This window comes from Neovison vison, chromosome 6, assembly GCF_020171115.1.
Source record: "Neovison vison isolate M4711 chromosome 6, ASM_NN_V1, whole genome shotgun sequence".
NCBI lineage: Eukaryota > Metazoa > Chordata > Mammalia > Carnivora > Mustelidae > Neogale > Neogale vison.
In genome coordinates this window covers 152,889,184-152,913,539 of record NC_058096.1, presented here as the reverse complement: position 1 = coordinate 152,913,539, position 24,356 = coordinate 152,889,184, and the positions used below count along the sequence as shown (strand labels likewise).

The 24,356-nt window shown below is 40.6% G+C and overlaps 1 protein-coding gene across 4 annotated transcripts in view; it reads right to left on the bottom strand.

Annotated features, from left to right (window-relative positions):
• Positions 1-10,234: 10,234 nt before the first annotated feature.
• Positions 10,235-24,356, bottom strand: part of RBMS3 (RNA binding motif single stranded interacting protein 3) — a 582,541-nt gene continuing 568,419 nt past the window's right edge. For all 4 annotated transcript variants that reach the window (XM_044252609.1, XM_044252605.1, XM_044252607.1 and 1 more), the window contains one exon: positions 10,235-16,867. In XM_044252609.1, coding sequence (XP_044108544.1) covers positions 16,861-16,867 — 7 coding nt within the window. In that variant the 3' untranslated portion in view covers positions 10,235-16,860. The remainder of the gene's footprint in view (positions 16,868-24,356) is intronic.

Genomic DNA, 24,356 nt, shown 5'->3' with positions numbered 1-24,356 from the left:
GCTGAAGTTTATTTTAGTTGGTCAGACTATATAAGACAAATTTATTCTTGCAATAATCTGACTGAATACCAGAAAAGGGAATGCCTAAAAATGTCAAGTCTTGGAGGGGAAAAGATTTCTGAAATGTTAGGTATGAGTCCTTGGCTATCAACAGGGATGAGGATAGAGAGCTGGATAGAGTGTGCCCCAGTTACTGTTGGAAGTACCTTTAGTAGTCAATAGACTTCCAGTTTTTGCTTGGCTTCCCCTGCCATGATGACTCCCAGTGCAGGAGTTGGAAGTAGCTGGGAAATTATCTCAAGATGGGCCATTCCCATCAGAAATACTGGCACAGGTCTTCCCCCACTAGTCTCACCATAGAAGATGGCAGACTTCATCAACACCCAGGTAAGACGATGGAGAGCACGATAGTATGGAGTTCATTGTCCTGCGCCATCTTCCCTTTTGTTTTTTTCTTTTTGTTTTGTTTTGTTTTGAGCTTGGAAAGATGGGAAGACAGTGGAGAAACAGAGAAATCACCACACAGAGAAGCCAAAAGTCTTCTCTTCTTGTCTGCTACTAATTAGCCTTAGAGCACAATGTCTTATTTAAGGAACTTTGTTTAAGGTTTTGGAATTAAAAACAAACATAATTGAGGATTCTAGTTTCAGCTCAGACGTGTAGAGAGCCGGAAAGCTCCCACACTGACAGCATTGGAAAAGTTAGGCAGCTTGAGGATTCACGACTCCTACCGAACCCGTCAGGCAAACTGAGGTCACAGGACAACCCACTAAGTAAAATATGCGAGAACAGGTAACAACTGGGAAAACCAGGACCAGACCATCTGTTTGCTTGGAGCAGACTCTGAATGTTTCATTTTCTAGGGCTGCCATAACCAATTACCCCAAACTCAATGACTTAAAACAATGGAAATTTATTTTCTCATGGTTCTGGAGGCTGGAAGTCTGAAATAAAGGTGACTGACTGCAAGGCCATGCTCCTCTAAGATTCTGCAGAAGAATCTGTTCCATGACTCTCCCCAGCCTCTGTTGGCTTCCGGCATCATCAGCATCCCTTGGCTTATAGCTTGGTCTTTTCAATTGCTGCTTCTGTCCTCACATGACTATCTTCCCTCTATGTGTATCTCTGTGTCTAATTACCCTTCTTCTTATAAAGACACCAGTCATGTTGGATTTAGAATGAACCTTAACCCAGTATGACATCATCTTAACTCAATTACATCAAAGATGCTGCTTCCCAATAAGGTCTCATTCACAAGTTCTGGGGGAAGAGGTCTTGACTGTATCTTTTTGGGGATGGACTGGGGCACTGTTCAACCCAGCACACCATAGAAACCCTCTAACAAGATTCAGTTAAATATTCAAAATGTGTTACTAAAGACTATGTGGGCTAGTGTGAGAGGATGTTACCCTGGAGATGCAGATATAATGGGATTTGCATCTTCTAAATGTTTTTCCTCCTGGAACCCCACCAGGGAAGATGGAGGAGAATCTCGATAAAGTATCTGAGGGGTTTGAAGTGGCGGGGGTGTGGGAGGTTGGGGTACCAGGTGGTGGGTATTATAGAGGGCACAGCTTGCATGGAGCACTGGGTGTGGTGAAAAAATAATGAATACTGTATTTCTGAAAATAAATAAATTGGAAAAAAAAAAAGAAATTAAAAATAGAGCTTCCCTATGACCCTGCAATTGCACTCCAGGGTATTTACCCCAAAGATACAGATGTCGTGAAAAGAAGGGCCATCTGTACCCCAATGTTTATAGCAGCAATGGCCACAGTCGCCAAACTATGGAAAGAACCAAGATGCCCTTCAACGGATGAATGGATAAGGAAGATGTGGTCCATATACACTATGAGTATTATGCCTCCATCAGAAAGGATGAATATCCAACTTTTGTAGCAACATGGACGGGACTGGAAGAGATTATGCTGAGTGAAATAAATCAAGCAGAGAGAGTCAAAAAAAAAAAAAAAAGAATCTCGATAAAGTGTCTTTTGTCCTTCATGGTGCTGGCTGGGGGGACAGAAAGAAAAGCCTCTGCCAAAAATTCCACTAGATCCATTTCCCCATGGGAGAAAACAATAAAGAACAAACAAACAAAAAGCCTTTATTTATTTATTTATTTATTTATTTATTTATTAAATTCTAGTGGGTAAAGCAAGGGAACAGCTCTTGGAATGGGCTCCTCCATTTGAATGACCTCAGCCTCTGAACCTCCAGCCTGGTAGAGCAGGAGTGGCATGCTAGCCTTGTCTTGACTGCTGTTTGTGTTTGTTCTGATGCAAAGAGGCCAAATTAGGAGACTTCTGTTGGCCCAGGAGATCCTCCCAGAAGAAGGGACTTGAAGCCTGCTTGCTCACATTTCTTCCTTCTTTGCCCTTTCCTTCGTGGTGGTGGAACCAGGATAAGGTTAACTGTATGAAGGAAAGGGTCAGAGTGATATTCTCTGGGCTGGGGCTGGAGCATATGGCTGACCATCACGCTCTTCAAGATGGTCCTCCTCAGCATCTTTAGAGTCCTTCTTCTTTGGGGATTGATCCTTTTTATGGAACAAAGGGTCCAAAAGGTATAGGTGAGGAAGCCCTCTATTCCCCCCTGGCTGAAGCCCCTCCCTTGCCCTGGCTAGGCAAGCTATTAGAACAGGCCCCTGGCAAACAGCAGAGGAAGCCATGGGTCCTAGGATGTCCCCTGTGGTACATGCTGGCATTGTACCAGCATGAGGCTAATGTGCTATGGGTACCCTGGAGAACTGTACAATGGGGCCATTGTAATGATCCTAGGGAGGCCCTCCACCACAAAGTAAGGTGTTTCAGAGATCTCTGGCATATACTAGCCTAAATTTTCCTGAGACTAAACCATACCAACTAGTCAGAGTCACCATGGCTTGCCACCATCCACCTCACTTAGCTTACTTTCACTTCTGTTCCCATGCAGGAACCCTGGCTCCAGGAAAGCCCAACCAAACACTTTCTTTCTTGATGAAGAGGTTCCTCAGAGCCTTCCCTGATCACCAAAACTGCACAGAGACGGATATCACACAACACATATGGCAAAGCGTGTGGAAACATAAGTAGTTCTGGGTTCTACGATTCTACCCTCCACTTCTTGTGTCAGCCAAAAGGTAGTGAGATTGACTTGAGCTTCAATGGCATAGCCATTCATCCTTGGATTTTGCCTTCTTATTAGTCTATTTAAATGACACTCATAGAAGTATCTAGGAGGCCACACTTTCCCCAGATGCCAGGGGGGGAGTTCATGAAAAGGGACTTTCTTCTTTCAGAGGATCTGGCAAGCAGGTAGTGTCATGTCTCAGGTTTCCAGTCCTTTGCTGGAACATGAAGCACGTGACGCTATCCCCTGTCCACCCACCCTTTCCACATCAGTTTCCACTGGTTGGACTACATTCACTTGATTGTTGTGCCCCATCTTTATACCCCAAATTACTGTCAGGGAACCTACCCTCAGGTGCCACATTGTGCTCTCCATGGTCCCAATTGTGCCATCGTCCAGAACTGTGTCAGTGAGCAGGTGGACAAGAGCATCCCTCAGCGCCCCACCCCGCCCCGTGTCCCTTGTAAGTATATTCCCATTGGCATCCTTCTGATCGAGGCAAATGGGAGTATTTTGTAGAAGGAGTGTGAGGAAGTGGCTGCTCGGTCCTGCACATGCAGCTGACAGCTTGGTATAACTAACTCAGGTTTCCTGAGAAACTGGAGTAGGGTTTTAGCAGAAACAAATATCAATGTTAGCACCGCAGGGATCCTTTACCCAATCTGTGGGTTCTATTCCTTGTCTTAATTTTTGTCTTAAGTCTCCCTCCCCCATTTATGAGCTCCTCACTTTATTTTTATTTTTTAAAAAAATATTTTTTAAATTTATTTTGAGAGAGAGGAAGACAGTGTAAGTGGAGAGAAGGCTGGAAGCAGAGAGAGACAGAGAGAGAATCTCAAGCAGATTTCATGTCAAGCATGGAACCTGATATGGGGCTAGATGGGGAGCCCAATGGGGAACTCAATGGGGGCTCGATCTTGTGATCCTGAGATCAGGACCTGAGCTGAAACCAAGAGTCAGACACTCAGTCAATTATGCCAGCCAGGGACACCCCCCACCCCGCCCGCTGAGCTCTTCACTTTATAAAAACAGCTCTGATACCAAACATCAGTACATTTGGACCCTACTCAGAGCCCCTGATGTTTGAGTGAGATGTTCCTTTAAAGCGGTACCAGGATCCTGGTTGGTTAAGCATCCAGCTCTTGGTTTCAGCGCAGGTTATGATCTCAGGGTCATGAGCTCGAGCCCAGCATTAGGCTCTGTGCTCAGCATGGAGTCTGCTTAAGATCTTTCTCCTTCTCCCTCTGTCCCTTCTGCTTGTGCTCTCTCTTTCTCTCTCAGAAAATAAATAAATAAATCTTTTTAAAAAGTTTCCTTAAGAGATTCCCTTTCTATTTTCTTGTCTCTTTCACTGTGACTTTGTCAAAAGTGACCAATCCATGATAGCAGAAGTTTAGGAATTGTCCCACCAAGGCTTGGGGAAGGTGGCATCCTCCTAGTGTCCGTCTTCTGAGTCTTTCTAGAAGAGCTGATGAAGAAAGCAACTTGGGATTTTATACTCCTCTTCCTCACATCCTGTATCCTCAAACTTAGTGCTTAATTGGAAAGGCTGCCTGCCTTTGTGTTTGTTTGTCCTCTAAATCTAAAACTTTGGGGGAATGGACCAGAAAACTTTTTGGCAAAGATCTCCACAAAAACCTTTTGAGGGAAACGGAAGGAAGGAATTTTTTTTTTTTTTCCCTAAGCCAGCAGGGCCCTTCTTCTCAGCCTCTGAACCTGGGAAAGTAAGTGGGTTCGTTTCTCTCTTAGGTGAGGACGGGAGCCTTCAGTAAGGCCAGCAGAGAAAAAGGTATGGAACCGAGGTGGTAATCACTTAGAACAGTGGCATCTTTGGTGAACAGAGGAAGAGTGGTTACAGCTGATCAGGATTACATGTGTGATTTGGGGGAACCATTTTAAACCTTCTACAGAGCAACAGATTCTACAGAGTAATCCCTTGTTTTATGTGACACATAAACCCATTTTAACTGCACCACAATGGAAAGCTGCCTGGTGGCCCAGAGCCTGGGACATGGCCTTACTGAGGATACCCAGGGTAGAACACTATAGATGGGAAGCTTGCAGCCTGTAGCTGGCCTGTTCATGTGTTCAGTTTGGGTCTGGGCATGGGTCTCTGAGGGCAAGAGGTCTGCTGGCTTGGGAGGCATGGAGCTCCGCGTTGGACTGACAGACACTGTGGTGGGACTCTTTGCTCCTGTCCTATTGTGAAGTGACGATGACTGGGCTATGTTGCAGATAAATCATTTTGTTGTTGCTATTAAAAAACAAACACACAGTGGTGCCTGGGTGGCTCAGTTGGTTAAGCAAAGGCCTTCGGCTCAGGTCATGATCCTGGAGTCACAGCATTAAGTCCCACATCGGGCTCCTTGCTTGGCAGGGTGGGGTCTTCTTCTCCCTCTGACCTCTCCTCTCTCATGCTCTCTCTCTCATTCTCTCTCTCTCAAATAAATAAATAAAATCCTTAACAAGTTAAATAAAGAAAAAACAAACACATGAAAAACCCAGAGCAAAGGTATGCATTTGACATGCATATGAATTTAGAGAGAGGGGAAAACATGTTTCACAAAGAGTATGTCTTAAGTGAGGATCCAAGATCTTTTCACTGCTTGTCCAGCACTTTCTCCAATATTTTGTGACCTACCTATAAAAATAAAATTACATTGGTCAAATATCCTTTCAAGTCACATCAGTGGGTCCAGGGCTACAGAAAAGGCAAATCTTTGGCTTCATATCTGGCAGATTCTGAGCTTGGATCCCATTTGCATCATGAAAACAAGGCCAAGTCTTGTAACTTCTCAAAGTCCAGATTCCCTCATGTTTAAAATGTGATGGCACCTGCACATTCCTGCATGCTTGTGAGAAGATCTGGGGTAGTAGATAATAGATGCTCTGAAGGAAGGATAGCTGGAAGGCAGACAGGCAGGGACGAGGGGCCCCCACCCTAAGAGGAAACCACCTTTGAAAGGATTTTACACCACCCTGGAAGAAGCTCTCCATCCTTTCCCATGTGGTAGGCAGATGACAAAAAAACCTGATTGGATGACAGGCTCAGGGAGGGTTAAATTGAAACAGCCATAAACATACCCATAAAACCCCTAAGACTTAGAAACTCTGGGGGCAACCCTCTTGGGTCCCCTCCCTGTTCCTTCGGGAGATGTGCACTATTACTCAAAAAACTTTGCTTTTGCTTTGCTGCCCATCACGCTTCCGATGGTCTACCCCTTCATTCTTCCAAGCAGCAGGACCAAGAACGACCGGCACTAAATGAAAAAAAATCCTTCAGCATGACTAGAGTTATGAACAGCTCAGGATGGCAGATTCCACTCTCCTTGATGTCAAAAGTGTTAAATGACCCAGGTGATTTGGGGAAAGGGTAACAGTGAAATGTCCAGCCACGTTGCTGAGGGGCCAAATTAGGGGACAGGCAACAGCAAGGGAGTTGGAAGACCCCGCCACGCAGTGTGGATGGGAGAAGACATGGCTACATTCAGATTAGGAAGTTTTCTACCTACTTTGCATCAAGCCACAGGAAGGTTAAACATATTGCTCACAAAATTCCCCGATCTAAAATGTTATAAACCAGAGCCTCCTAGAATATGACATCCTCATACACAAGAACCATGTCTACTCTATTTGTCATTAAAATATTTATGGAATGTTCGTGTGCCAAGCACTGTTAAATGAATGAGTCAATAAAAAGTTATGCCTATCTGTTTGGCAGATACATGCTTTCTTTCCAGAACAAATCACAGAGATGATTGAAACAGCAAGTTATTTGTGGGATGGAAAATGTGAATTGTGTTGGGTTTCTGTGACCAAAGTGATTAGAATGAACATTGAATGCCCTCTACAGAACCAGCAAAAATCCCACGCCAAGTGAGACAAACTTTGGAAAAAAAAAAATAGCAAAATTATCTCCCACATTGGCATTTCCCAAAGTCATTGCAGAGGAGGAAACCATAGAACTCAGGGGTTGAGATTTTGGATCTCTTTTTAAATTTATTATTTGTTTATTTTTAGAGAGTGTATGAGCAGTGGGGGAGGGGTGGAGAGGGAGAGGTAGAGAGATCTCATGCAGACTCAGGGCTGAGGGCAGAGCCCCATGCGGGGTTTATTCCCATGACTGTGAGATCATGACCTGAGCCGAAATCAAGAGTCCCACGTTCAACTGACTGGGCCATCCAGGACCCCGGATCTCTTTTTTTATTTTTTTAAGATTTTATTTATTTATTTGAGAGAGAGAGACAGTGAGAGAGAGCATGAGCGAGGAGAAGGTCAGAGAGCGAAGCAGACTCCCCATGGAGCTGGGAGCCCGATGTGGGACTCGATCCCCGGACTCCAGGATCACGCCCTGAGCCGAAGGCAGTCGTCCAACCAACTGCGCCACCCAGGCGTCCCACCGGATCTCTTTTTAAAAAGACACTCTAGGGCTTCCTGGACATAGGTTCATGGTTAGGTCTCTAACTTGCCAAGCCTCACCTGGAAAATGGAGGTGGTGGGACACCTATCCAAACCTCATCTGGAAAATGGAGGCAGTGATAGCACCTACCTCAGAGCAGTCTTATGAGGGTTGTATGGCATCGAGTTTGTGGCGCGCCTGCCACATGGTGAAGGCTCAGTGGTGGCGACTCTTGCTCTTAGAGCCAAACCTTGTATCACGAGTTCTGTTGAGGAATGCAGACTCTGGGATGTATGTGGGTTTGGATTTCTCAACAGGCTGGTTCCACAGCGCCACCTGCTGACCGCTTTGTCAGGATAGTAACCTAGAACCTCCTAAAGGCAGATGGGAGGCTCCTGATAGTAGGCTACTCCCTCCAACGTTCAGTATTTAAATGAAAAGACAGCCTTTGATAGAAAGGAGACTTTTTCGTCATTATTGTAAATGACACTCATTTACCAAAATTCGAAAGATTACCAAATCTTCTGAGATTATGTTTGAGCTGTATTACTTTTCACTTAACTAACTTCGGAAAGCAGCGAAGAGTTAACCTTTCTCAGTATCCCTTTAAAAATAAAAGTGTTGGGGTGCCTGGGTGGCTCAGTGGGTTAAAGCCTCTGCCTTTGGCTCAGGTCATGATCCGAGGGTCCTGCTCAGCGGGGAGCCTGCTTCCTCCTCTCTCTTTGCCTGCCTCTCTGCCTGCTTGTGATCTCTCTCTGTCAAATAAATAAATAAAATCTTTAAAAATAAATAAATAAATAAGTGTTACCGATTGTGAATTTTTCTGGGACTTTTAAGAGTTGGAGGAGCACTCATTTCTTCTCATAATAAATTACAAGGCAGTAAAAAAAAAAAAACAAACAGATATGAGGGCAAGATGGTTATTTTATATACAAGGAACACCATTATAAAGATAGCTTGTTTCTTCACTCTCTGGTCTTTTTCCTCTTATCTTTATGCCTCGAAACCAGAGGAATAATTCTTCTTCAGCAGCAACTTATGAATTTGTTTCAGGCAGTTCCCAAGCATCCTGTGATTTGAAGGGAAAATGTTGTGCATACGAGTAGTGGTACTGGTATTACCTTCTTAAAAGTCTGTAATTCCTGAAAAACAAGCAAACAGCAAAAAAGAGCCATTGCTCCAAAAAGAACTCTGATGGGATGTGAGTGAAATTCAAGGTCGTCATCCCATTCTTATTTTCTCACACTCTCCGGTAATTCATCTTTCTAGGTTTCTCTTCCTGCTTCTTCTGCCAAGAAGTACAACGCGAACTGCTACTCATATGGGGGAAAGGGATGCATGCAATACATTCTCAGAGCCTGACACTGGTTGATAGCTTTTTCCATATCCTCTCTTGGTTGCTTATAGTATAAAGCAGGAAGACGGCACGTAGGAAATGACCTTGTTACAATAGTACCCTTCCTGTATGTTATCATGCATGTTATACTAGGGGTCATGAAACAGAGGGTTCAGAGGTCAAATAAAGATGCTGAAAGCAAGGACTTAGTAATCTATTAAAAACTCATGGCAGGAAGTGAGGTGAAAGCCATGGGGTAGGTCAACTCATTCAGGGTAGTGTTCAAGAGAAATAGAAGGACCACACAGCTGAAAGATCTGCAGTGTTCATCTACCCTGCCTCTCCCTCCACCACATCATCCTTCTCCCACTGACTGTGTTACCGAGATCAGAACTACAATGTGAGCAAGACAGGCCACAGAAGGAAGGAGCGAGTGGAACATGCTCCTCCTGAGAGAGGCAAGGGCAGGTAATGGAAATTCACTGATCAGCCCGGTAAGTTGCTATGGGTGCCAAAGGGTGACCAAATTGAGACCTCAAAAATACTGCCTGCCTCATTCATGTTTCTTATGTATATTTTGCATATCATGAATACATGGTGTCTCGTGTATATTTAGTGCATCGTAAATATGTAGTGTTTTCTTCATCTTTCCATTTCTATTTTTGTTCAGACTCCCATGCTCCACTTATTTTGTCTTAGAGTTTACTTTCTTTGCTGTGTTTAACACGCTGTATGAATTTCATTTATCTCCTTTGCTTTCTCGTCTCCTATAGTAGAATTAAATATTGACAAAAACAGCAAATATGTGTTATTTGTGTAGAGAATATTTGTGGCCCTAGAATAGGAGCTCCCAGTGGGCTTAGATGATCCTGTACCAGAGAAATGGAGTTTCTGCTGTTTGCTTATCACAGTCCTCCATAGCTTGAAAAAGGCACACTTCTGATTTTGGTTGACCTGGACTTTAATCCTTGCAGGGTCAAAGTGTCAAAGAATTTTTTTGTGTATAACTCTCTATCTCTTGGTCTTTAAAAAAGATGTATTCAGTATTGGTAGATGTTAAGTATGTTTGGAATAGGAACTGGTCTATCCCTGAAGCATAAAGAGTAGGAAGCATGTGTGACATTAGGAAGAATTAAAGTCCCCGCCCCCCCAGCTTGCATGAATAGAATGCACCCTCCTCTCCTAGATTTTGTTACCATGGATGGTATGGTTCTCTCTTCTTCTTTTTCTTTCTTTTCTTTTTTTTTTTTTCTTTTTTTTTTTTTTTGAAGCAATCTGCAGGAAGCCAGCAGCATACCTGATTAAATAGAGACACTGCTCCCTCCCACCAGTCCCTCCCTCAACCCATCTCTGGAGCAGTGAAGGAAAACACAATGCCGCCTACTTGATTGATTTTATTTTCATTTTTTATTGAAAGCTTCATCAAAGAAAACAGAAGTTTAAACCTAACATCCACTGATCTACAGAAAGCCCAAGGAATGGGGGAAATGGTAGCTAACTTGACTGTGGTACAGATGAAAAAATTAAAAATAAAACCGGAAACACCATAGAGTTACAGAACTTTCCATGACAGGGACAGCAGTACAAAATGCTCGTAAATAAAGTTTGAATTTGAATGATGTTTCACAAGTTTCATGAAGTCAATATGGCCCAAAACAAGGGTTTTAAAAGAAGCTGTGTCCCTTTTTTTTTTTTAAAGAAACTGGGTATTTCATAGCAAGTACACTTTTACATTTATTTTTTGAAATTTAAGATTCCAATTATAAGCATCTTCTTTTTAAATAAATGGAAACATTTATTTCCAGAATGGAGAAAACTTTTTCAAGTGTCTCTTTGAAATAGTTTTTATAATTCCTGAAAAGTATGACATAACTCATTTTTTTCATATATGAGGAAATGACATATTTTGGGGAGGAGGACAGAGCATCTTTCTTAAGAATCTAAGACCAGAGGGTTTAAAATACAAAGCATAACACTAAAGTTACACTTTAGACACTACTTAAATTTGAAATGATCAGAAAAAATCCACTGGAGTGTCAAGGTCATTCACCCTTATTACTGTGATGCCAAATAAAAATAATAATAATAATAATAAAACGATGCTTTTTTTTTTGCCAAAGATTTAAGATAGGGATAAGAGTGTATATTTAACCACAAGATGTTATTATATTCTCATAACTCAATTTTGAGTTGACCTTTTCTTCTGGTTAAAATTTCAATAGTGAACGAAACCAAAACAGCTTTCTTTTGAGGGAAGCCAAATACTTCGTTACAGTTTTTTGTCTTTTGTTCTTTTTTTCCCTTTGTATTTGCAAGAATACAGCCAACTCTCAATTATTTGCAGTAGATGGGAAAGGAATATTATGGATAATAAAAATCTGTGGTATAAAAAGCACTGACTGTTTTAACAACGAATTTAAAATCCTTCGCTAAATTAAGACTTAACAAAGAAAAAGACTGATTTGAATTTGATTTCCAAATGTTTCTCTTCCACCCCCAGGGTGAACTGCTAATTAAAGGAAATAGAGCCCAAGACTATTAAGTTGAAAAAAGAAAAAAAAAACCAAATCTACCAAGTAGATAGTTAGCCCTTCAAAAATTGAGAGTGATTGTATTTCTGCAAGACTCAGTCACTGGGGAAGTTACGAACTTGGAGTGAATAAAATGGAAGGTAAGTGTGATTCCGTGGCCTAGAGGTTATTCCTGCAGACTCCAAGCTTGATCTCACCTCTGCTCCAGCTTTAAAGCTTCCTGAACAGAAGAAGCATTTCTTAAAATATTATTTTCCTTTCCAGGGGAGCAGAAGTTATCCAACATTTTTTCGTGTCACAAGGAGCATATGTATTGGGGTATAGAACGAAAGAGAAAAGAAACCACCAATCTGGGGTGAGCTCACCTGTCCCACATGGGAAGAGATCTTTGGGGTCACTCAGAGATCTTGTATTTAGCTTTGTACTTTCTTGAACTCAGTACAGTCCACAAAGGACAGCCAAGACCGAGAGCACTTAGATGAAGGGACCGATTTCATATTTAAGAATATTGGGTAGGAAGTGTTGAATTAGAGTTAGACTCAACTGTCTCCCAGTGCCACGGTGGATGTCATTTGTAACAAATTGATTCATTAATGAAATCCCATTATCACTCTGTCACAGGAAAGGGATAGTGTACAGAATCAATGAGCCTGTTTAAATTCCGTCAGTCCCTCAGATTGGAGGGAGACGCTGTCAGTCTCGGTGAGCTCAAAAATTTGAAGGATGCCAGGCACAATAACACAAAAAAACAAAATCTCATCCTTCACTTCCTACTGTGCACAAGATAATGTAGATCAAGGCTCTATGACATGTTTAAACTTTATTAGGAGGTGTGATTCCTCAAATGTTCTGAATGTTGTTTATACACATACATAAATATTCCCCTTCGTTTGATTTTATATCATCTAAAAGCATGTATCACTGAAACCCACTTAAAAATTTCTCTCTGCTTATCAGCTCATCTGCAGTGGTTCGCACACGCAAATTAAGAATGAGACTGAATTGTCAAAGGTATTTTTAGTTTCCTACTAACATTATAATCTGTCTAGACAGTCCATTGAAACTTCGGAATCATGAAGAAGACCACAAAAGTGCTATTCAAATCAAATCTCACTCTTCATTAATGGGGACTTTAGGTCCCCGTAAAAGATACATAGAATTCCCAAATATTCAAATAATTTTTTTTTAGGAAAAAAAAAAAAAAAAAGCTACTCTTTTTTTTTTGTCACACATGAATTGAAATGATTTTCGCACAGTTTTGCAAGGGGTTGATGTATTCTGCAGGGACAGTGACCTTGCTGCTCCATCCAGCCTTTTTTCTGCTCTCAGCCTTCCATCTCTAATATGAGCGCTTTTAATACCATGTAGTTTTTCACTAGAATGGGTGGAAGTGAGTCTTACATGCTGTCAAATGTGGCAGGTCTGTTAAAGTCACAGGAAGAATTGATTCAAGTGAAGCATTGAGACAACATCTGAATGGTTGAAATTTACCAAGGAAACAGCCAAACTGAAGTCAGGTACAGGATTTTTTGTTTTTGTTATTTTTAAGAATATTATGTCACCTGCAACTATCAAGGCGTGCCTGTCTTTAAGGACAAACAGTCACCGGCACCTGCTAGCATTGTCTTTAGTTTAACTAGGGTCCAAGATAACTTCAGAACACATGGCCAAGCATTGAGTCAACTATGCATAACTTGTCTCCCTGACAAAACCTTATTGTTGTTACAAGAAAACCCACTCCTCCACTGACCATGTAACTAGAGTTTGAACAAGATAACATTTATCCCACTTGGATTGTGGCTTTGGTTTGTTTCCTGACGTTTAGAAGCCTTGGCAATTAAAGTCAAAAGGAAAAAATGGAAATATCTGAATAAATGTTTGGAAATCTGATGAACCAGAATACTTACATTTAAAAAAAAAAAGTTTCCTAAATAGGAGTAGAATCACCATAATATCAGTTGCCGATTAAATCAAGATTCTGATGTCTATATATACTGTATTTTGGTTTGTTTTAGTCTTCATACAATGTAATGCTGCTTACCTGTTCATGCTTTTTTTTATTCCCCCAGACTTGACTCTTAAAAACAGTCATTAGGTAAGATGACAGATGCAAATTTGAACATGTGCCATTTTTCCTTTTTTTTTCTTTTCTTTTTGGTTTGAAATAAGGTATATTCTAGAATGGCATGATATAAAAAAATCCAAACACAAAACACACATGGACACAAAAAATGACAGGTAATTTCCTTGTGCCTGAAGTGGCTTAAAAAAATTGAGATCATTGAAATTTCATAGTTGAAAAAAATGTTTCTGAATGTATAAATAAAGCAGTAGTTTTGAATAGAAACAGGAAGTTACCTAGGCACATTCATCAGCCACATGGTAGCTACCTCTTAGCCTCATTGTTGATTGCGTAAATGAGACTTTCTTTGTATCACATTAAGGTTTTGTGTGTGTGTGTGTGTTTGTGTGTGTGTGTGTGTTTTACAGAAACAAAAGAAAGCATGTTGGTTTCATAGTCAAATGAATTATGCCCAGGATAATCCTTATTTATACAAAGAGTTCAGAGACTGAAAAAGAGAAACAAAAAGCACAGTTCCTATACATATTCCTTATACCCCCTGTAACTCAGGGGCCTACTTCGCAAAGATAAAACTTAAGTGCCACCCTTGAAATATATGAGAAGCTTGAAGGACAGAACAGAAGAAAGCACACATCTAGGATTCTCTTGAGAGCATGGAAAAGCATTAAGGATGGGTGTCACCACATGGAATTTCTCTGTAGCAGCACATGCTACATTTTCTTGATCCATTCATGCCTCTGATTTGACCGCAAAGATAGGGAGCCACTTTCTGGATTTGAGTTTCCAATTCATGGGGTTTCAAATAAAAGAACTGGGCCCGTTTCTGTTAACAGGTCACAAATAGCTGAATACTGACAATTTCAGAACAGTCAGACTCATTACTGATATTGACCTAATGGGAATGTGATTTGCCTTTTAAGGTTGTTGGTTTTTTGTTTTTTGTTTTTTTGTAGTTTTTAAAAGCCTACCCTGTTTTCTTTAACAGTGCACTTCACACATTTCCCTCTTCCCTCTGGACTAAGACAATTTCCCCGGACTTCGTTTGTGCAAAGACTTTCCCCTCTCTGCTTCTAATGACCCCTTCAGAAAGCAACTCTGGTGCATGGTTCAACTAACAAACTTCATCAGTCTTAATTTCAGGTAAAACTATACAGGTTGAACATGGATTCCATGAGTCAAATATGCAAAGATGTTTGTTAAGTCAATCTAATTCATTTTAGACAAAGTTTTGCATCATTCTCAATGCAAATATATCTCCTTTGGCTTTAAAGACTGAGCAAACCTAATACTTTTGGTTCTTATCAATATAAATCATACAATTTCTTGATTGTCAACTAGCATTTTAAAAGCTTACCTTAACTCCACTAACAGAATCCTCAATCTGATTGGTCCTTTGTCTCAGAGAGTTAAACAGAAACAAAAAGGTCTATTTTTGTCCTTCTTCTGACAACACCAGGGTATGAAAATGAAATGATAGAAGGCAAGAAGAAGATAGCCCCTCCCCACTTGCAGAATCAAGGTGACTATTCATGGTAGATGAACAAAGACTGAGGTGAGAAGACAAAACCTAAAGGCGTTGAATTGAAAAGGAAGACTATTGTTACAAATACAATGAGACCTTTTCAGGAGACCACTCATCACTTAACAGAGTATCACTAAGCTGCTTTTTGTTTTGTTTTGTTTTGTTTTGTTTTGTTTTTTGACAAGTGACCTTTCAGACCAGTTCCGGGAAGGACCTTTAGTTCAAAGTTCACAGAAAGGAATTTCAACCTGTTAAACAAGGGTCTCCACATATCAGTGGCCATCCACACAGGTGTCACCATTCAAGAGAGCTAGTAAGGAACCAGAAAAGCTCACAGATTGAATAAAAAGCCATTTGGCTTTGTCAGTTGGTATCCAGAACTCTTCCGGCAGAAACTGCTGAACACAGCAAGTGCAAGCTTTTCTACTAGAACCAACAAATGCATGTTAACAAATAAACAAAAACAGAAACAGGAACAAAAACAAAAACAAAACACCTTTTGTTGTGTTCTGTTTTGCAGTATATAAAACACCAGTGGAAGGTAGTTTAAACAAACAACAAAGTAAGAACTGGTCCGGCCATGTAGGTCAAATAAAATTCTTAAAAAGAAAAGAAAAGAGAAGAAATGGAAAACAACCTCTATCTTCTGGACTGCAATAGGGTGCCACTTCATCTTTGGTATAAAATAGGCCATCCATAGGCTGAATTTGATCACAACTAGGAAAGACTACAGAAATTGTCAACAATTTCTCTATCTATTGCTTTTTTTGTTTTTTTTTTTTTGTTTTTTTTGCACTTTTTGACCATAAGCTCCTATCTACTTAAGTTTTTTTTTTAATGCTCTTAAGCTAGGTTTTGCAATGTGACAAGCAAAGCTGACTAAAAACTTTGTAAAGCTCATAAAAAAGACTGCAGATAAAAAGCACTAATGCTTTTGCTAGCGATCACGCTTCGTAAATAAAAAAAAATCTGCATTCTGCCCCCCAAACACGCATTATTTCTAATGCAGTTGTTTTTAAACCAACATTAATAACTTTACCATAAAATGTTTTAGCCTTCTAGAATGATTCAACACTTAAGACAAAGTTCATGAAAAGTCCCAGCATTTTCCCAATTCTTGCAGTTGCCATGGTTTCTTTTATCAACAAATTTTCTTCAAATGAAGAAAAACATTTTCTTTTAAACTGTACAGTTTTTTTTTTCACCCTAAAAACTCATAGTCTTAAACTTCTGTACCAGTTAAAGCCGGCACAATATTTCAATTCTTTCTTGAATTTTTTTTTTTTTTTTAACAAGACGTTGACAGCTTGCCTTGAGAGCCTTTGACGTCCTTAAAATTAAGGCAATTAAGATTCAAGATAAATCTTACCTAAATATTTCTAAGAAAAAAATAAAATAAAAAATCAACCCACTAGATTTAAACAAAAAGGGGGAAAGAAAGGGTAGCTTAATTACCGAGGAAGACAATTTGTTTCCATTTCTGCTTTGCCCACCTCTTGACATCTGATTTTCTGTTTTAAAAAAACAAAAATCTGTCTACATCTTCTGGTAAATTCTGAATTCAAATGGTCGTTCAGATAAAATGTCAGCCTTCTGTGTTTTGTTTTGTTGTTGGTTTTTGTTTGTTTCCTCTTCTGGGATTTTTTTCTTTAAAAAAAAAAAAAGATGGCAAAAATAAACTTTCAGACCACATGAAGGAACCATTTGCACGGCACATAAAAACACTTTGTTTTCACTGGGTAAAGTAGAAAATTAAAAAAAAAAAAAAAAAGAAAGAAAGCATTCCATTGACGCCTGTGCAAACTGGAAGCCAACTTCCTGTTCAATGAAGTTTCTTCGTTCAAGGCAATGTTTCCGACGAACATTCTTCAGTCTTGTTTATGGTCTGTGGAAACAATTGAGTTGAGTGTTTGTTACATCAAAGCAACTGTGAAATCACCTCAAGTGCTCTTTTCCAGTGAGGTCTCTTTAAAAGATACCAAGCCATTTCAATATCTATAAAATTGTACTAGTTTTAAGTCCTGTCATTTTCAGACAAATATATATTTAAGCCAGAGAGTTTGCTCACATTAAATATCAAGGCTAACAGATCAAGAATATCTTTCAATATAAAGCAGCAAATTTGACAAATACAGGCAGACAAGCAATACTCCCTTTGTGTGCAGAACCCATTTTTCAACGTCTGGCTTATGTTGTAGGTACCCCAGAAATTCTTTGAGTAATGTAGTCCCTTCAAAACTCCTGTGGGATACATCACGAACTCACTCAGCAAATGTGCCCGTCCCTGTGTTACCCAAGACACAGCAATGGTTGTGTGTCTTCCCGTGTTATTCACCAAGTATATTCACAGAAGCCTTATCTGGGCCATTTAAATAGTAAGACAGTTAAGGGGCAGTGGGTTTTGTTCACTTTCTCTCAGTCCCTCTTCTTCCTTATTCACCCATCTCATCAAGATTTTTAATTCTTGAGAACAGGCCCTAGATTCTACAACTTTTTACTCTCTAGAAATATGGCAGACAGTATGTACACAATAGGTGTTTAATTAGACAAAGGCCTCTTATACTTAAGCCACCACAGACTAGAATTTTGTTAAATAACCTCAGGGATGTGCTATAAAAATGATTTTTGAAACTATCTATACTATCTATGGGTCAACTTTTTTTTTTTTTTACTTTTTTTTTTTTTTTTTTTTTTGGTCAGAGAGAGTGAGCACAGGCAGACAGAGTGGTAGGCAGAGACAGAGGGAGAAGCAGGCTTCCTGCTGAGCAAGGAGCCCGATGTGGGACCCGATCCCAGGACGCTGGGATCATGACCTGAGCCAAAGGCAGCCGCTTAACCAGCTGAGCCACCCAGGCGTCCCTATGGGTCAACTTTTTAATTTTTAAAGATTTTATTTATTTGTCAGAGAATGAGAGAAAACACACATAAGCAGGGAGAGCTGTAGGCAGAGAGAGAAGCAGGCTCCCCACTGAGCAAGGAGACAATTTGTTTCCATTTCTGCTGGATCCCAGTACCCTGGGATCATGACCTGATCCAAGGGCAGACGCTTAACCAGCTGAGCTACCCAGGCACGCTATAGGTCAATTTCGGTGAAGCCCACTTATCTCAGTGCTCTGCAGGTTCCTCTGACGCCCCATCGCTTAATTAAGTAAAGAAGCCTCAATGTTGCTGAGGTTGTACAGGGTTGATCACTGCACAAGATGCATGGCTGAGAACTGTGGAGGCTAAATTGCCACCCAAAGTCTGATCCCCAAACTGTGTCCTCTGGGTAGGGCTGCATTTGCTCTGAGCAAGTGGCTTTTATTCAAACTCACAAAATGCCCTCCAGGATGCTGTAAGGTGCACAGCAGGTAGTCTGGGATGATCCAGAGAGGTTGTTTTTCCTAATTTGCAAAGAGCGCTCAAGGGAAGCAGCTAGGTATCTCAGAAGCCTGATGAACTTCCTCTTAGAATCATGTAAGAAAAGCACCTAGCTGATAGTCGATATTTCCATTTTAACCAACAGTTTAAGTTTCTAAGAATACATATTTTGTGAGTTTTATGTGAAAAAGTGAGGCTTCTTTTAAGAAGAAATGCAATTAAAAATTCTGTACCATCAGCAACAATTAGGGAAACTTTATTAGCAGCAGTCATGGGAGCCAGGGTATATATTTGATCTCTATTCCTTTGCAAAGTGCAGACTTAACTCCATTTATTTCTAAACAAATCTACCTTGTTGTGGTAACAAAACCTCCCTTTGTTGGGTTTTGTGTTTTTTGTTTTCTGGTCTGTTCTTTCCTCGCACTCCCATCTTCCACCTGACTGCTATTCATTTAGCAGAAATGCCTATTACAAGGTGACTCTCTGGAACAGCTACTCCATGAATGGCTCTTAGTCAATGGGCTATGCTAACACTGAACACCCACACTGCTCAGGTATGTCACGCGCACTGGTCTTGGAGCATCCATATTTATGAGCTCGGTTACAGCTACTTTCAAGCTGTAACCTTACCAAATGTTCCCAGTGGCCCTCTCCCATCAAGTGGTCTCGTCGCTACATGCCAGCAGATGGGGAGCAATGAATGGTTGTCCTTTGCATTTTCTTGGTTGCTAGCTGTGGTTGGAAGGAACAAGGCGTTGGTACTTAGTAGAACTGAATTCACTCCTATCCACCTTCTCAGTCCTAGACAAGGTGTGAAAGTGCACTTTTACGTAAGGTTTATGTATTGTGTTGAAACTTCTCATCCTCCCCTCCAGCCCCCGAAGAAAGCAGAGTGAAGAGATTAGGGAGTAGCAAACCACAGACTTAGAATTCTAGACTTTTAGAGATGGAAAGACGTCTTTGGGATCATCTAATGATGCAGTGTTCCCCAGTTTGGGGGAAACCGCATATTACATTCCCAATTCTGCACTACCCACAGGTAAACTAAACATATAGGTATGGCACCAACCAAGAAGGGTATCAGTACAAAATCAAACATGTTTAAAGAATGAATTTTTTCAATTAGTATCAAGATAATCATCCTGTTGACAGTGAATGTTTTGTTACGTTCTTTAGTAACTTAATATGTACAGAAAAAACTCCCAAAATTCCTAAGTAGGAAGTCCAGTCTACAGGCTAATCTTTCAGGAAGTGATATGTTTGATTTATCTGGCCCTCTAGGCGGTCCGGCCATTAGCATTTTAATAGCTTTGAAGAGAACTGCAATTAAGAAAGCGGTTCACTTAGGTTAGAGGGTGTTTGCTCACACTCCCTGGGACCCCCCCCATTCCCACCCAACTCCGGGGAATGGTGGTAAATCCCCTCTCAGCACTAAACCCGAATTTCCACTCTTGGGAGAACACGGATCTATCTCTTGCTCTAAAGAAGAGGGAAAGGAGGCTCCAGAGGAGTTAGTGACAACTAGTAGGTGGCGATTAGAATTTAACTGTGCGTGAAGACTCATATTTTTCAAGCCCTGGTCATTTTTAAGATTTTAAGGATTTCTTAAATAGCACACACAAAAAACCCCCTGCTAACTGGGACAGGAACTGGAATTTCCACAGAACTTCCAAAACAAACCACAGGTATCATATCTGCCTTTGCAGATAAGAGCCCCTAAAGTCCCTTTTGCATGAGTAGCCTCTTTTAACAAGAAAGAAGAAGAAGAAGAAGAAGAAGAAGAAGAAGAAGAAGAAGAAGAAAAAAAGCATGAATACAAAATGTGAAGAACTGTTTTTTAGTTTGGAAAGTGGAATTTGGAATAGTAAAATATCTGCTGCAAGAGATCCCAAATATAACCTTTCTATTCATATATGCACATCATTTCTACTTCTCAATCTTCGATCCCACAACCTTCTGTCGGGATGTCTGTAATTTTCTTCAAAATATCTTTAGTATAGACATTATAGTACTAAATCTATGTGTGATGGGTTAAGCTACTTTTCCCAGGCACTCAGCTACCCTCATCCAAATTTCACACCCCACAGGAGGTCAGTTACCATTTAATGAGAAAGGCCAGAGGTTTGCACAAGTACTTTAGTATCTCAATTAGCATAATGAGCGTCAGAAATGGGTGGCCTAAAGAAAGCAGCGGCATGTTAATTAGCACAATGATGCTGGAAATTAGCTGCCATTTGTGAAATCTGGAGTATTCAAGATCACTTGGATAGGCTAAAATATTTTAGAGCTCCTCTCCAGTGTAGGTGAAAGCTACAGTTAGAACATACGGACATGCGTAGCCTTTAACTTTAGGGATACTGCTTCTAGCTTGATCTCAAGACAGTTTATTAATTTATTTGCCCATTTGGTCTCAAATTATTGATTTATTTGTGCCTGCTTTCTTATGAATGCTTCCCTGAAAATGGCTCTGTGGCAACTCTTGCATTCCCTCAAACTTTTTCCAGGCACAGTTATATAAGAAAAAGAGCGCAGGTGTCTACATAACCCACAGGCTTAGCTCAATCCCCAGTGTCTTCTTAAAGGGTTCCACAGAATTTCATGCTTTACCATGACACAGATCAGCTTCTCTTGGCTGAGACGGATAAAACCTTGGATAGACACACATTCATTTCTTCTTTTTAGAAAATTTCAGAATAGATTGTTACCTATCAATTTATTTGACCTAGAATGTTATTTTTGTTTTCATTCACTATGTTATTGTTGTCATTTCAAATCAAAAAAGCTCCCGGCACTTAGGTAGCATGTCAGAGAGAGGAAGTTGGAGAATATGAACAGGACCTGTTAACAAGTTTCTCTAGGTTTAAAGATACGCACATGAGGCCATGCAAGGGGTAGTCACAGGGCACAGGTTTGAAATGCCCCATGTTCCTGTACGCTTTCATCTCTGGCATGTCGCCATAAACTTGCCCTGTCAAACACGCTGTAACATACATTTCTGCATAAGTAAGTGCAAAGGAAAATTCCTCCAAATGAGGAAACCCTTCACCATAATGCATACCGCTGTGAAGATATGTGTGGAGGGTTTCTTTCTCTGATACCTATCTTCTGTGGAAAGGCCCACTGTATCAGCCATAGGAATCTGTAGTTCAAGGCATGTAACCATGTGACCATGGTGGGGAGTTAGTTTTAAAGTGTTTTAGCACTTAAAGCTTTCTGTGGTCAGACTCAGACTCCTTGGATAGTTCAAGGAAAAAAGCTTCTTTGAATTGACTTATTATAAGGATAATTAAATCCCTTATCTTTCTCTACAGATCAGGGCCTCCTCGGTTTTCATCTTATCTGCCCCCGGTTAGTAGCATCTCCAGGATTTTGTTCAGAATTGTAATGCCCAGTTTCCACTTTCCTCTTCCTTTAGTCTATCCCTCCCCCACCTCCGCCCTACCCTCTCCCTCGACCCTATCACACTTGCCGCCATCTTACTTCAGACCTTTGTTCGCCTCTTGTCTGAATCCTTGGGATGCTGGACTGTTTCCATTGCTTCCAAATCCATTGTTTACCTCAGCTGGAGGAGCATTTGTAGAACAAAGGAAATGCTGTCCAAACACCTCGGTATGACATCTGATATTACAATGTGGCTCCAATCTGTTTTTTTTTTACACTGTTGTACTATTCTGAATCCCCTTCTCTGAAAATCACGCTGAGCTTTCTCTGACTTCGGCCAACCTCTTACTCCACCTAGAACGCTCCTTGACTATGTGTAAGACCTAGTACCAGTTGCCACAACTTCCACCAAAGCTGACCCAGTTAAGAAAAATAAAATGCATTCTCCTATTACAACAGTATTCTTTAAAAGAGCCCTGTTCATTTTCTTCCTTGCAGTAGACACATCATGTCTATGTGTATGTCTAAATCCCGTACTAGATTATAAACTCTGGAGGGCAGGGATCCTGTCTTCCAGTATAGAAACTGGCCTGATGATGGAAACTCCAAGTATGGAATGTTGGCATTCCTTCCCTTAAAGCCTTCCAGAGCTTTTGTGACTCTTTTCAAGTAAAACTGAGAATGATTCCTGTAGACAAAGCCAAATATCCAAGGATTAAAAGCTTTATAAAAACTGCCTGTCTGACTCTGTCTCCTACACCCCCTCCCACCCCCTCCCCCTTCACCACACTCTAGCCACAGGTCCCTATTCTAGACGTTTAGACTTCCTGTTTTTTTCTGCCTAGAATGTTTTTTCTCCAAATCTCTCCAAGATGAGCTTGTAATTATCTTTCAGATCCAGACCTCTGTGAGAGGCCTTGCCTGATTCTAAATCTTAGGTATTTATCCTGTCACTTTCTACCACAAGAATCTTTTTTAAATATTGGCTTGGCTTTACAATTCTGTGGGGTTTTATTATTTTTTATTATTTATTTATTTATTTACTTACTTACTTATTTATTTTTATTGTTTGCTGATTGGTCCACTGCCTATGAGTCTACTCCCAGCAGGAAGTAAACTCCAAGAGAGTAGGAAAGGCACCTTCCTCCTTCATTGTTCTTTTCCTGGCCTCTGGAATTCTGCGGGCCACAGAGTATGGCTGTATCAATAACTGCTGACTGGGGAGGATGAAAGCATCTCTTTTATTTATCCAGACATCGTTGAACTGTTAGCAAGAAGTGTGCAGATCACTTGTTTCCTCATTATGCTCTGAAGCCGTGAAAGCCGGCGTCGCCTACTCACCAAGTGTCTCTGGCCAATATAGTAGCTTTCGTTTCCCACCAGTGTCTCTCACCGTGCTTCCCCACAGCCAGTGTCTGCTCCCTTCTCACACGTGACCCTCTGAACGGGCTGAAAAAATTCCAGTATGCCGCGAACACAGTACCAGAGACTACCGTATTGTTCGGTATGTGCAAAAGGGATTCACGTAGGCGATAGGTGAATTGAAAATACAAACTAGAAACAAAATGATCCCCCAAAATGCTTGACTCTTATGGATCTTTCCCGGAAGTTGTTATGTGAAAGTAATAATAACAGTAATAAAGGTTAAGTCACGTGGTCAGCACATTTAATTTGGAAGACTACCTTTAGAAGCTAAACTACTTATAGGAGACTCCATTATTCTGATTAATCTTTCCACAAACAAGTCTCTCAATACGTATCGAAGTTAAATAGGAATGATCAAGAAATGGGAGCAGCACTCTGCAGGCGGGAGCATCTCTCGGGAATTCTCCAGTCACTGGGGCTTTGACTGCTACCTACACATTAGAACACTTTGCACAAGACATCTGTATATAGATTGAATTTTTGTTAATTACTTTGGTTTCAAAACCTCCCAAATTTTAGTCTACATAATTACTCAACACAAAGCCAACTGTGCTTTATAAGTGACTTAAAGATTTGCAAGAGTAATTCTGATACATGATTATTGCTTTGTCATTTAATTCCTAAATAAGACTCCACATTGATTTAGATTTCACAGTACCCTTTTTCATGAACTACTTTACTGGATGTTCAAGGCAGCCCTGCAAAGGGAGTGTTACTGTCTTCATTTAAGAATGGATGCAGGCTCACTATCCATTTCAAGTGGGAATATTAAAGAATTTTTCCCAAAAATATGCATGGTAGTTTTTTTGGTTTTGTTTTGTTTTGTTTTTTAAATGCCCCTTTCTGTATTTAAGGCTTCTGTGAACTCCTACATAAACTCTGGGCTTGGCCATGTGATTTGCTTTGGCCTAGGGGGCAGTAGTAAATGCGTCCAAATGGATTGAGAAGTTCTTCATTTGCGCTTCCTCTCTTGCTGCTCTCTGAATTCTGGGACTTCCAGGTGAATGAGCTGATGGAGGATCAGAAACACATAATCCAATTGCTTCCATCATATTCAACCAACAGACGACTGATACCCAGAAGGAGAGCTATGAAAATGACCATCAGCTGTCCCCAGATGCTTGAGCAATTCTAGCCAAGACCAAAAGGTTAGTTCCATCTGAGGTCAGCTCAAATTGCTGATCCACATAATCATCAACAAAAATAAA